The following is a 13,396-nucleotide window of genomic DNA, read 5'->3' on the forward strand; positions in this document are numbered from 1 at the left end:
AACTGGTGTAGGACCAGAAAAAAGAAGATTGAGAGAGAGAGAGAGAGAGAGGTGTTTCTTAACGTTCCGTGCCACTAGAAAAAATCTGCACTAGTCCACTGTTACCTTCTTTGCAAATTATGTCAACATTTCCTACATAATTTTCCTACAACTTCCCTAATCATCTTCAAAAGATTCTCCAATACCCAAGAAATCTTTCGTCAGATTTCATGAATTAAAGTTCGTGATTTCGTTACAACATTAATTCATACTTCCTTTGCGTTTACAAGTAACCTTCATCTTACGATGACTCAATTTAACACTGCTATGTCAATCCTGGACATGCCATGCAACTAGCTAGGAAATCCGGTGAGGCCGTGAGGGACGTGAGAAGTGCAAACTAGAGACCTCCGCTACATGAGGTGAGGCCCCAGCCACTATTTCTAAGCCACTGGAATAATCCAGGCTAGAGTGGATTTATAACAGCATTTATCGCACTATGTTTCCCAAATCAAACAGAAGAATCAGAAACACGAACAAAACTTTATTTCATATACACTTTAAAGGACATAATTTAGTTAGCTCAATTAAGGAAGATCAACATTATAATAGAGGAGGACAGAAGACCAACGAACACAAACATTGCTGTGATACATTACTGTGATAAAACACTAAATTTTGACATAACAACTGCATCGATCCGTCCATATTGGAAAACTCCAGGGTAATGTGTGTTAAATAACACAAAGGAATACAACAATGGAAAGCACAGATGCACCAATCAAAAGTGTTTCAAGTTAAGTCGCAGGGAAATGATCATAGTAGTCTTTACCCTCGGTACCGGTAAATTAGTTAATCTCCTCAAACTGTGTATGCTTGTTGAATTGTGTCTATGTCAAGACCCTTCAATCTCACCACAGATTCCACGTGACCTTTCAGAGTGTGTAGTTCTCTCAACCTGCAACACAACACGCAACAGAAAAAGAATGTAAGAAGTATACATATATTTATGCTATAAGAAAAGCTTAAGTGGTTTATTAGTCAAGCACCACAAAACCAAAAGATACAAGTGTACTATATTGGAAGGGTTCGAAACAAGCGCAAATGTCAAATTGCCCAGAAAGCCAAACAAGCTTAACGATTAACTGTTCATTTTTATAGATGGAAACAAAATTTAGACCAAGTCAATAATCATGTCAATTAACTACCAAAAAGTTCACCATTGAAGATTCTCTACTTCATTTGTTAAGTATGGATTTGAGAAAGGATCTAGTGATGTTCTGCAAGGGGATAGGGAAAGCGACTCTGGTCAGCTCATACAAACCTTGCAATTTCAGCTCTCCTTTTGGCTTCTTCGGCCATCTGATTAAGCTCTGTGAAAGTGGTTCCGTTACCAAACATCTTAGGGTCTGGTACTTCAAGCCCATGCAAGGTTCTTTGAGCATGTGCCCATTGAAGTTCACGCTGTTCCTTTCCAAAATCTTTTTTCCTTGTGAAAGCAACCTGCATAATACAGGATCTATTAGAGAAGAAAACGAATCCAATCATTACTAAGAACCATCAGATTTTTATTTTTATTTTGGTCAAACGGAAATTCAAACCATCAGATCTATGACTCCACCAAATCACTGTTACTCATAAGTCATACCCTATTCTCAAGAACAAGATCCCAGGCCCTCCCACTGAGAGAATAGCGGATTAAGAACTTTATGATGTCTAGCGGGAAGTAAAATATGATATTATAAAGCCAAATCACACCAGCCCAACCCCACCCGATTCCTTCAATTGCAGCAAAGCTCCAACTTGCATAAACAGCAATAAGAGTAGCAATCTGCTCAAACCAAGAGTAAAGATAAGGATCCATCTCTAAAAATAAACTTGTACTGAAATTAATTAAAATGACTTACTAATTGAGCAATCACGAAAGCCACCACAAGCAACAAGCCAGGACGCTCAACAAAGGACCAGCTTCGAGATCGCGTAACAAATATGAGAGCCTGACTGATTGTGCTCACTTGAAGGTATACAGCTGAAGCAAGCTTCTTGTAGTCGTCGTGAGCAGTTTTCTCAAGAGTCGATACCCCAAACACCCTCTGATAACCACAATAAGTCCGCTAGTAAGTATTTCGTCACAAAATAGGGCAAAAAAAAATGCATGAACATCTGATTAGCACAAAGAATTCCGACAAATAAAAGAGAAAACACAAAAAACCACGTAAGCTGCATGATTCCTTCCAACAAAACTTCGGTGCATTTTCAAAGACATCATGAGGGGTTTTAGTAGACGACATGGGCAACTGAACACAAGCTTGAAAGTTAACTTCAGGACATTACAACAATCTCCATGACTTATTTTTAAAAGGCCTGCTTACCGGAAAGAAGTCTGTTTTATACGCCGCCCAAAAGAATATGACTGTCATCACTGCTAAGTAGCTACCAAGAACAACGCCTGTTGCAAAAATCTCAGCCAGCTTCCAGCTGTCCGGCAGAGGAGATGGTTTCACCCTATCCTTTGATATTGTCATAATGGTACCTGACATATCACATGGGGTAATAAGACGCAAAGAAAAGCACTCAGAAAGTTAAATATTATGATCATCTATTGCATTAAAACAAAGAAAGGTCACAAGTTGGGATGAGACTTAGTGTTTGTAGAATCAAGACAACTCAAACAAGAACAACTCTACAATCAAATAGTTAAATTAGCCGGCCATTAAAAATCTTCCAATTCAAAATCATAGTTGGTCAGTACTTTAAATAAAGTGCACAGTAACATAATATGCAATTATTTCTTGAAGAGTAAGAGACTTAACACGTAGAGAGAGAGAGAGAGAGAGAGAGAGAGAGAGAGAGAGAGAGCGCACCATCATTGAGGATAGCAATGATAAGAACCATAAAAGGTGGAAAGTCAAACTTCCATATCAGGGCCAGCAACATAAAGCCAAGCTGTCACAGTGGAAACAGAGACATGTTTGAAGATTAACATAAAATGCAATCAAAATATTCCATATTAACTAATAATGCGTGACACAGGTAAAAACATTGTGTCATAAGACACCCTGCTGAAAATGTCCCACAAAAGAAAGTAATGAACTTACCACTATACGGATGGTAATGGAAACGGCATAAATCTGCAAAAAAAAAAAAAAAAAGCACAAACGGATAGATTGATAAACTGATAAAAGTTGGATTGAACACAAGTTATTCTCGGAAACGAATACAAGAAATGAAGACACCATGTAAAAGAATCACCAATGCATACCGTGTAGTTTTTCATCCTCTGGAAAATTGCCCGACTAGTCAAAACAGCACTAATAATAACACTAAGGCCAGGTTCAGTAAGGACAATATCCGAAGCACTTCGGGCTGCATCAGTTGCATCAGCAACAGCAATACCAATGTCAGCCTTCTTAAGAGCAGGAGCATCATTGACCCCATCACCAGTCATGCCACAGATGTGTTTCCTAGCTTGCAAGCGCTTCACTATCTCATACTTATGCTCTGATTTAATAACCACAGTAAGTTTCACAATGAAAGCAACAATTACGCAGCAACTTGCCGACCTTACATCAAGTCCACAGATTATTCGATGGAACAAAATAAGCATAAAATAACAGAGTACCAGGAAAGACGCCAGCGAAACCATCAGCTTTTTCTATGAGCTCATCAACTGGTAAAGCAACGATTGACTCATCCTTGTTCTGTCCCAGCAAAGCAGAAGAAGGATACATGTTGGTTCCCATTCCCAAGCGGCGGCCAGTTTCCTTTCCTATTGCCAGTTGATCCCCTAATAGAAGTACACAAGTTCAGCAGTCAATACATCAGCCCAAGTACCAAACCTGGTTGTACCATATTCTGTGATCAGCGATCACATCAAGTATAAATACATATGCAAGAATGAAGATGACATCCCATCCTAAAATGAAGCATACGAAAGAACAAGACACGCGATATACGTGGTTCCGACTTCAGCAATATGCCTAATCATACTCCATGGGGTGCTGGGGGGATTCACTATGATGCAAAGATGAACAACATTACAATAGGAGGCAGTCCTAGCCTTGCTTTTAGTCCAAGCAAACTAGCACATCATAAAAAAATCTAAAATAAGGGTATCTTGCAAAAATTCTGCGTGCCAGTCGTCCGGACCAGATTTCCAGAAGCTCCGTTTCTTCAATCATGTTTAGATCAGTCTCACGGTGATCCGGACGAGGGTCACAAAATCTAATCGATCTTCACAGCTTAACATGCCACAGACAAGCGGGCATCAGCTGTGAGCCAGTATAGGCAATGCCATGTTAGGGCAAGAGAACACACACAAGCGGGCATCAGCTGTGAGCCAGTATAATGGTACACAGGGAATGCCCCAACTCAACGCATCTGTACCTCCAACTTGAGTGTCAAACGATATTACTTGTGTACTCACACATCTTTACATAACTAGGTGACCAGGATGAAGTTATACCTCGACCAAACTGCTCAATTCAACCTTTTTGTCTGAAGTTTCTAAAATTGAGAAATCATTGCAAAAATGCCTCCAATTAGTCATTCGACTGCTGGATTTTCTACCTGTCCTATAGCCTAGTTGACCAGCTGGAATATGACAACAAATTTCAACTGTTCCATCTGGAATACACAAACGTTATCCACGACATTCACTTTCTTCCTATTTCTTTTGCTTGTAGGAAGGTAAACATCACATTACAGCCAGGTCTCCTCTCTCAAAACCTAGCCACAACCCCGTAAGAGAGATCTCCCTTCGTGATATACAAAAGTAAGAAGAGACACCATCCTTACACTACCTGTTCCATTGTCCTAGGCTCCTAGCAACGCGGCATAATTCAAAAATAAAAATAAAAATAACATCCAAGATCACATTATGCTATACTTTTTGGTCACACACAGAAGCATTTGTTTTAACTTCAAACATTTGCAGTAAATACTGTAGAAAGTAAATCACTGCATCACAAGGCAACAAACTAGATAAAATCATAAAAAAAAAATAATGCACCTGTAATCATTTTAACGCTCACTCCGAGATTTAAAGCCCTTCTTATTGTCTCTGCACTGTCATGCCTAGGTGGGTCAAAGAGAGGCATGAGACCAGTGAACTGCCAAGGGCCTCCAGCACTCTCTTTCCTTCCCTCCGGAACTTCCTGCACAAGAGCAATTTCAGTTTGATACAACTCGTATGAACGACCCAAGGGATTACAAACGACAAAAACGGGGAAATAACTTACCTGGTATGCTACAGCCAGTGACCGCAGACCGCGCTCTGCAAACTTGTCAATCACAGCATGAACCCTGCGCTCTATATCCGTCTTATTGTGTGCAAGATTTAGAATCTGAAATGCATATTGCAGGCAAGAATTAATATGAAACCAGAGAAAGGAGGAGCAAAATTCACAAAGCTGGTGAAGATGATACCTGCTCGGGTGCACCTTTACTGACTCTATGCCATTTACCTTCACTGTCAATATAAGTCAATGCTGTTCTCTTGTCAGTAGGGTTGAATGGCAGGAAATGTACCTCTCGGATGCCAGCACGTGCCTGTCATTAGGAATAATTGTCAAGGCAAAGAAGCCAATCACATATTCTTAGAGCTTGCAACAGAAAGAATAATCATTGCCTTGAAAGCTAGATTAATTATTAGTCCCTCCCTCCCTTTTCTGTTAATCCATTATTGCCTCCAAACTTAGAGTTGGATTTGATTTCAAACATTGCCCCTTATTTCACAGCTTCTAAGACTACTTCTAGGAAGTTATTCAAGGTTAGTCTTGGAAATCAAAACACTTTCTACTTTGACATTTCAAGGAGTACTAATATTCTGCGACATCCCAACATGGCATGAAGGACTAACAAGAAGGGACGGACGCAATGCCTCCAAAAGAAGTATATAAGCCTAGCAGCTTCTCGACTTACCAATTGGTTTGGAGTAGGATGCTTTTAACACATAAATCAGTATCAGAAAGAAATGTAAGACTAAGTTCTGAAAAACAGAAAACTACCTCCTTTGGATCGGCCAACATCCCAACTATAGCAGCATCAATTGCATCCTGGTTTTCCGTCCGTGAGGCCCGAGCTGCCATCAAAACTACAGAATCTGGGTCCACTCCTTTGGCAAAAACCTGAGGAAAAAACAAAATCATGGAGACAGTTAGCAACAAGCAACCACAATCAGTCAAAGAAAGAGATGCAATGATCATCAGGAGCATCCCCTCACTCACCTCAATAAGATTCTTGTCAACAGTAAGCTTGTTCAACGTTAGAGTTCCAGTCTTGTCACTACAGAGCACATCCATGCCTGCCATCTCTTCTATTGCTGTCATTCTCTTTGTAATAGCTCCCTTCAATCGTTAAATCAAAAATTACATCAGCTACACAGATGAAGTAAGCAACTCACGGTAATCAAAAGAAGCCAGCAAACCTAGCCAACCTGCTGAGCTAAACGATGAGATCCAATGGCCATTGTTACCGATAGAACCGTGGGCATGGCGATCGGAATCCCTCCAATAAGAAGCACAAGAAGATTGTCAATTCCAGGGCGATACTTCCGATCTTGGATGGGGTACATCACAACAATCTCGATTATCATTCCCACCGCAATAGAACATATACAGAAGTTTCCAATCGCAGTCAAGACCTAACGAAATCAGAAGGAAATTTAAACTGCAGAATTTGTAAGAAAATATAGTGAATCAGACCAAATGTGAATTTAATGTCCAAGTCTAAGGGTAGGTGTGTGCCCAATCTATCCCTCCCAAATACCTATTAATGGTACTAGTAGGACATACTTGTTTTTTAACTGCCTGTTTTAGAATTATATAGCTCGTCAAACTGAATCGTTTTATCTTTCTACTTTCTTGCCTTTTGAAAGTGGCCCACTTGATTAGTGGAATCAACAAGGTGAGCAGCCTTCCCAAAGAAGGTGTGAACGCCAGTGGCAATGACTACAGCCTCAATCTCTCCTTGCTTGCAGGTCGAACCAGAGTAAACACCATCACCAGGTCCTTTTGTCACAGGAAGTGACTCGCCTGTTAGAGCAGACTGCAAAACCCAAACAAGAAAACTTCAGTAACACCGAATGGAATGCAACTACTACAACATGAACAGTGTACAAAGCATGCTAATTGAATACCCACCTGGTCAATTTTCAAAGGATCACCCTCAAGAAGACGAGCATCGGCTGGAACTATATCTCCGAGTTTAATACTAATGACATCTCCAGGCACTAAAATAGCAGCATCTTCCTCACTCCACCTTCCATCTCGAAGAACCTTCACCAAAAAATGCAAGTAGAAATAAAACAAGCTTTGGGCATCCCCATGTTCACTAAAATTTTGACTTCAACTTAAATTTAATTAAACCTTAAAAACTTCTCCAGTTCTCACTCAAACTCCTATCAAAAAAAATTTTACTCTTCTTTTCTTTACTCAAAAATTTCAAGGCTATTTTGGGGTTTTCAGGATTAACTACTCTGCCAGTATTAAAGCTTTTACCTAAGTCAAAGTTATGCTTAAATCTGGGTTTTCTGATTGCAGTGCTTTCTATTCAAAAGAAGTAAAAAAAATTGGAGTGCTTCATATCAAATCGAGATCTTACCCAAGTTGAATAAAAATTGGAGTAAATGGCTATTTTTGGTTTTTTTAGAACAGAGAGATGGCCTTGCCACAGCAGTTTATGTATCCTCTCAACAATTTTAAATGAGAGCAAAAGCATTGAGTCGACACAATTCATATGAGCAAGCAACTTAAGTTAATGATTTTTCTTGAGTAGCGCAATTTAAGTTGAAGATAATCAATGACCAGATGTAATATCACCTTGGCTTTGGGAGCAAGACGAGCCATGAGAGCAGCAGCAGCGTTTCCTGCATTGTTTTCTTCAATGAAACTAATCGTCGAGTTAATCACAAGCAGGGTGATTATACCCACAAAGTCTTGCCAATCAGGAGGCTTGCCCTAAACATATTTAGACATACACTTAGTACCCGACCATTGATCATGGTTTTAGTGAATACTCTAATCCAATTTTAAATGTGAGTTCTTACTCCACCGTTGGCAAGGGCAATCGCCATGATAGCAGCAGCTTCCATCACCCATGACAGAGGGTTCCACATAAAGCCCAAAAATTTCAAGAATTTACTCTCCTGAAACACCCAAAAGATAAATGTTAACAAAAGCACAAACTATGAAATGCGGAGAACAGAAACGAGGATGTTGCAGAAGAAACAGTCCCAAAGACTAGGGTGTTGCAGAAGAAACAGTCCCTGTCAAAAGGGATCAAGTATCTTCACAACTCCCAAACAAGAGAGAGAGAGAGAGAGAGAGAGAGAGAGAGAGAGAGAGAGAGAAACACAAAAGCACAAACTATGAAATGCGGAGAACAGAAACGAGGGTGTTGCAGAAGAAACAGTCCCAAAGGTCTAAAACATCTTCTCAACTTCCAAAGAACGGAGAGAGAGATAACACAAAGACTAGGAAATGCTGAGAAGATAGTAAACTTTAACATCAGAATTGCTGTCCAAAAGAGCCAACAAATTGGAAATACAAAAGGAGGGTGTTAGATAAGAACCAGTTACCTTCTTCTCCTCAAGTTTGTTGTAGCCAAAAAGCTCCAGCCTTTGCTGAGCAGACTCAGCGGATAAACCCTCTTTGCTACATCTCAGATTCTCAAAAACTTCCTCAATGGGTATGTTTTCCTGCACTCAAAACCCCAACAATTCCATCAAACCCAAAACCAAAAAACAAATAAACAAATGAAAAAAAAAAAAACCAATAACAACCACCACCAATTCGACACATCATAATCAAGAAAACCACATGTAATCATCAGATATCAGATCCATTACCAAATCCACAGCTTCCTTCAACACAGCCTCCAGAACTTCAGGCTTCTCCGTCATCTTCCCTCTCTCTCTCTGTATCTTTATCTTTTCTCTCTATAACACCAGTTCCTTCAAGAAACCTGCAAAATTAAGATACTCAATCAAAGGCTAACCCAGAAACGAAAACGTGAATGGGAAGTTGAATTGGGCTTTGTAGAAGAGAATGCGGTCGACCCACCTACAACAAATCTGCGAAAAAGAAATGGAACCGCTGGGACTTATGATGAGATAGTGGTAACAGAACAGTTACTTTACCAGTCCCAAAAACCTTTTGTATTTCAAACATTCCTATTCCGTTTGGTGTAAAAAAATAAACCAAACCTACTCCTATTCTAAATTATTATCCAAAAGCCACCCGAGTTAAGCTTTACTTTATATATAAGTCCCTCCCCCCTTTGTTATAAATTTTAATTCCTTTCTGAAAAAGTCCTCGTACTTTCATTTTCAGTGCACTGGTATTTGCTTTGTAATCTCTTTGAATAAGAAACTGTCTTTAGGTTTTTGACAAATAATTAATTGCTTTTTCAACTTGCTTTATAGTATAAGAAGTTGTTTAGAATAGTTCAATCAATGATAATTTACAATGTGTACGAGAAATAGATCGAATTAATAGGGGTGGCAAATTAAACCTAAATTCATTAATCAATCCAAATCCACCCACTAAAAAATGGGAAAATGACGGCCAATGACGTGTTTAGATAATTAATACCTGGACAAGTTAAGAACATTTGTTAATACTGAAAATGTCCTTGGCGGGTATTAATTATCCAAACATGTTCTGGGCCGTCATTTACCCCTAAAAAATAGACCCAACCCAGCCCATTTATTAGTTGGGTCAAAATTGGTGCAACCCATCTAACTCATTTAGTAATTGGGTTTTAAGTGAGTCTTAATAGATCAACTTAAATGATCCAATAAGTCATGAACATGACCCATCAAAGAAAAATAGAACAAACACAATACAAATTGAAATTAGCCTCTCTCGATCTTAAGAAATTTTTGGGTGTCAGGTGGGTACCATGTCACCCGTCTGACGGGGTGCCGAGCACTCACATTCGAGCCGTCCAAAAATGTGTTGGACGGCCCAGATTAAAACACTTTTTCTCCTCTCACCCCACCACTCTCTCTCCTCTTTCTCTCTTCAAATCCGAGCCATTCAAAACCGAAATGGACAGCCCGGATGCATAGAGTGGGCACCACGTGGTACCTATTTGGCACTGAAAAAAATTCCATCGATCTCATTCTTCCTCCACTAAGGTCGTCACAATCAAATCCACTTGTCATAGCCATCGACGGAGAAATCGGCAGAGGCGACTCCGACATAGAATTCGAGCTCGTCGCCATCATGAATTACCGTTTTCTCTCACTCTCTCGCTCTTGCATTCGGAGCAAAATAAGGTCAGTTCCTTTTTTTCCACAACTCTTGTTGGGAAACTGAATCTCCAAGACCCAGTAATGACGCGTACAGATTAGACAACAAAAATTGTAAAACCCTATAAAGCGGAATTATGGTTCTACCTGAACTCCCTACGACACGAACACTGGTTGAACTTGTTATAGCACGTCTTGCTATAAACCACGAATACTGCTCGACCGTACCTTACGATCTTCTATCGTATTCCCTGCACGTCTAGAACACGAACCAAGTGTGGACTCTTTCGTGATCTGTTTGCTCTCTTTAAGCCTGCCTCTATTTACTGAATAATAGAAAAACATCCTACTGACCTAGAGAGCATAACGTGTATATATAGGGCTACGATAGGGACCTAAGGAGTAATAAGTCTGGGCTCCCAGTGTAAATAAGAAAACTTAATCCCACCAGAATTCTATTTCTTATTTCACTAATTATAATTCACTCCACTACAGAATTATAATTGCACTCCCGTCCTTATCTCAATTATATTACGAGCTCCATGATATTAAATACTTATTAATCTCTCCACGTTAAGATTACAGATACCCGTTGATTAAAATAAATTACTAACAACTCTAACGTTTTTTTTTTTTCTACTGCATGGTTTCTGCAATTTTGTGCAGGTAAGTAATATCTTTTGCTATTTACACTTGTTTCCGTTCAAATCTCTATTATAAAACAGAAGGGTGTGGGGATAAGTTGTTAGAACGACTTAGATTCATTTGATCCAAAGGCTATAGTGCATCCTCCTACTTCCCAGTTAAGTGCCCATGGTTTTTACCTAAATCACACAACTGCCATCTCCTTCCAACAAGAATGTGTAGTACCGTAGGCACGGGTTAGCACTAGTACATTGAAATGATACAATTTTGTGCAGGTAAGTAATATCTTTTGCTATTTGCACTTTTTTTTTTCTACTGCACGGCCGAATCGAGTTTCGTATTTTTCAAGCTCGGCCCTTTTATTAAACGAGCCTAAAACTCGAGCACAAGCTCAAACTAGCCAAGCCTATACAAACGAGCCGAACTTTTGCGAGCTGAGACGAGCTTTGAAGTGTCGATCTCTACTTGTTCAATAAATGAGCCAAAAACTCGTGCTTAACCTCGGCTCGGTTACTAAAGAGTCGAGTCGAGCCGAGCCACGAGCTGCTCAGCTCGGTTCGTTTTTGAAAAGTTTTTTTTTCTTGGTTTTTGAAGGAAACTTTTGGAGTTGGCAATAGCCATTCTTTTTTTCTTTTTCTTTTTTGATTTAGTCAATAGTCTTTTTTGATTTAGTCAATAGTCAATTCATTCGAATCATTTTTTTCTAGATGCTAAAATTTTAGCAGAATCTCCATTCGGTTCAGTAATTTTAGTATATATGGGTAATTTGGTCATTTAAATGTATAAGGGTAATATGGCCATTTTAGTATATATGGGTATTTTAGTTATTTTAAATTTTAATATATATGTAATTGGGTTAATAGGCAAGTCGGATTTGATTTCAAATAAATGGATTGGGTTGGGTATGGGTAATTAGACTCATAACTAATTGGGTCTAAATGGGTCAATGACCCATTAAAAACCCAACCCACTAATAACTTACCCAATTTGATCCAAACTCGCCCATTTGACACCCCTATGAATCATGCTCAAACAATTAATAAACTATTTATTTCTACATGTTCCATACATGTCAAGTATGTTAACTTTTGTAGTGATCACTCTCGAAATAATGAAAAGCTCCATGAAAAACAAGGAAAAATGATGTAGAAAGGAAAATAAAAGTGTCTATTTCATTGAAACAAAGGAAAAATGATGTAGAAAGGAAAATAAAAGTGTCTATTTCATTGAATTTTGAAGGTACGTAATCCTTCTTTCAGGAAAAAAACGTAGTAACATACACACGTTCATACATTTTAATACCGATAAGCCTTTAACTCTTCATGCGAAAGATAAAGGGAAAACAATCTAGTCATGAATCTTCAGGCTGGATAATTGTTTCTAATCAACGATTACTCATCAAACTAATAATAATAAGATTCACAATGATTTACTCAAAATTATTAGGAAAGGGAAAAAAGACACAAAATGTTGGTTTTTTAGTACGCATAGTAGAAGACATCTAAACTGACTTGCTAAGTAGTTGGTCGGCCTTTATTTATATTCTATTTAATTCTTTGTAACATTCTCGATGTAGCGCCTTTACTTATATTCTATTTAATTCTTTGTAATATTCTCGATATGGGACTTTGGCTTAGGTTGTTGCCACAATCTCCTCACCTTATGATGCAATAGCACGAGGTGGCCCCCACCATGTAGATCAAGATTGTGCATTGATACCAACCCGCCTCAGCTGATCTGCTAACAATTTGTCTAACCATGTGACTCAAAAGATTAATCTCAAATTATACAATAGTTGGTCGGCTTTTACTTATATTCCATTTAATTCTTTATAACATTCTCAATGTGGGACTTGGCTGGGTTGCTACAGTAAGAGTCCCTTTATATCGCTTAGTCAGCAGATAGATTTGACTGTTGTCCTATAAACCTCAAAGACTCCGTTTCAAAAAAAAAAATTTGCATCGTATAAAATATCTCATCGAGATTTTTCAAATAAGATCTATATTGAATATTTTTAAATTTTAATAATTTCATAATTTTTGAACTTGAAATTGTTTTCTTAAAAAATAAGGATATTTTTTTGAATTTTGAAACGGGGCCAAAGTATGGCAGTAGCTTTAAATTATAGGAGTGGTCGATCAGTCGAGCTCATGTAAATCACTTTTTATTTTATTTTCTCCAAATGGGAATTAAAATGTAGTACTACTATATAAAAAGAGACAAAACTTTATATATACTACATGATACTGACACAACATAAGGATCACGTTGCATTTTGCCTTGTTGTAAAAGCTAAAGGTAGGTTAAAAACGTGGTGGCTGCTTTCATTTCAACCCTTTGCTATCTTTCCCAAGCTAGTCATCACCTTTACAACTTTGATTCTAATAATCAGAAAAAAGTTTGAGTGTGAGTCATGACAATAGGCTTTTCTTCTCAACTTGTGCAATCCTAATTTTGTCTTTCGGAGAAGAATAATTGGAGTACCAATCAAATCCCCGATCAACCACGATATTTGCG

General features: G+C 38.5%; 1 protein-coding gene across 2 annotated transcripts; it reads right to left on the reverse strand.

The window, feature by feature from the left end:
- Window positions 1–610: 610 nt before the first annotated feature.
- LOC131336481 (plasma membrane ATPase 3) lies at window positions 611–9,204 on the reverse strand. Of its 2 annotated transcripts, XM_058372346.1 has the most exons (22): window positions 9,042–9,204; window positions 8,828–8,943; window positions 8,558–8,677; window positions 8,027–8,125; window positions 7,800–7,937; window positions 7,122–7,256; window positions 6,847–7,026; window positions 6,416–6,622; window positions 6,207–6,326; window positions 5,988–6,107; window positions 5,407–5,529; window positions 5,220–5,324; window positions 4,991–5,135; window positions 3,602–3,766; window positions 3,242–3,480; window positions 3,078–3,110; window positions 2,844–2,925; window positions 2,352–2,512; window positions 1,887–2,072; window positions 1,628–1,810; window positions 1,304–1,482; window positions 611–937 (listed from the first exon to the last, which is right to left on the reverse strand). In XM_058372346.1, the coding sequence occupies exons 2-22, from the start codon at window positions 8,879–8,881 to the stop codon at window positions 841–843; spliced, it is 2,871 nt and encodes a 956-aa protein (XP_058228329.1). In that variant the 5' UTR covers window positions 8,882–8,943; window positions 9,042–9,204; the 3' UTR covers window positions 611–840. The 2 variants fall into 2 exon arrangements, with proteins under 2 accessions (XP_058228329.1, XP_058228328.1); XM_058372345.1 differs by having other exon boundaries at window positions 8,828–9,077.
- Between the last annotated feature and the right edge of the window lie 4,192 nt (window positions 9,205–13,396).

The sequence above is a fragment of the Rhododendron vialii genome, chromosome 8a (assembly GCF_030253575.1).
Source record: "Rhododendron vialii isolate Sample 1 chromosome 8a, ASM3025357v1".
NCBI lineage: Eukaryota > Viridiplantae > Streptophyta > Magnoliopsida > Ericales > Ericaceae > Rhododendron > Rhododendron vialii.

Bases quoted from the DNA above. Each gene is read 5' to 3' on its own strand.
- LOC131336481 (XM_058372346.1), bottom strand. From the start codon at position 8,881: ATGACGGAGAAGCCTGAAGTTCTGGAGGCTGTGTTGAAGGAAGCTGTG. The intron at 7,027-7,121 runs GTGGGTATTCAA...TGGGTTTTGCAG, and splicing joins ATCCTTTGAAAATTGACCAG to TCTGCTCTAACAGGCGAGTC. The intron at 5,530-5,987 runs GTAGTTTTCTGT...TCCTAATGACAG, and splicing joins TGTTGGCCGATCCAAAGGAG to GCACGTGCTGGCATCCGAGA.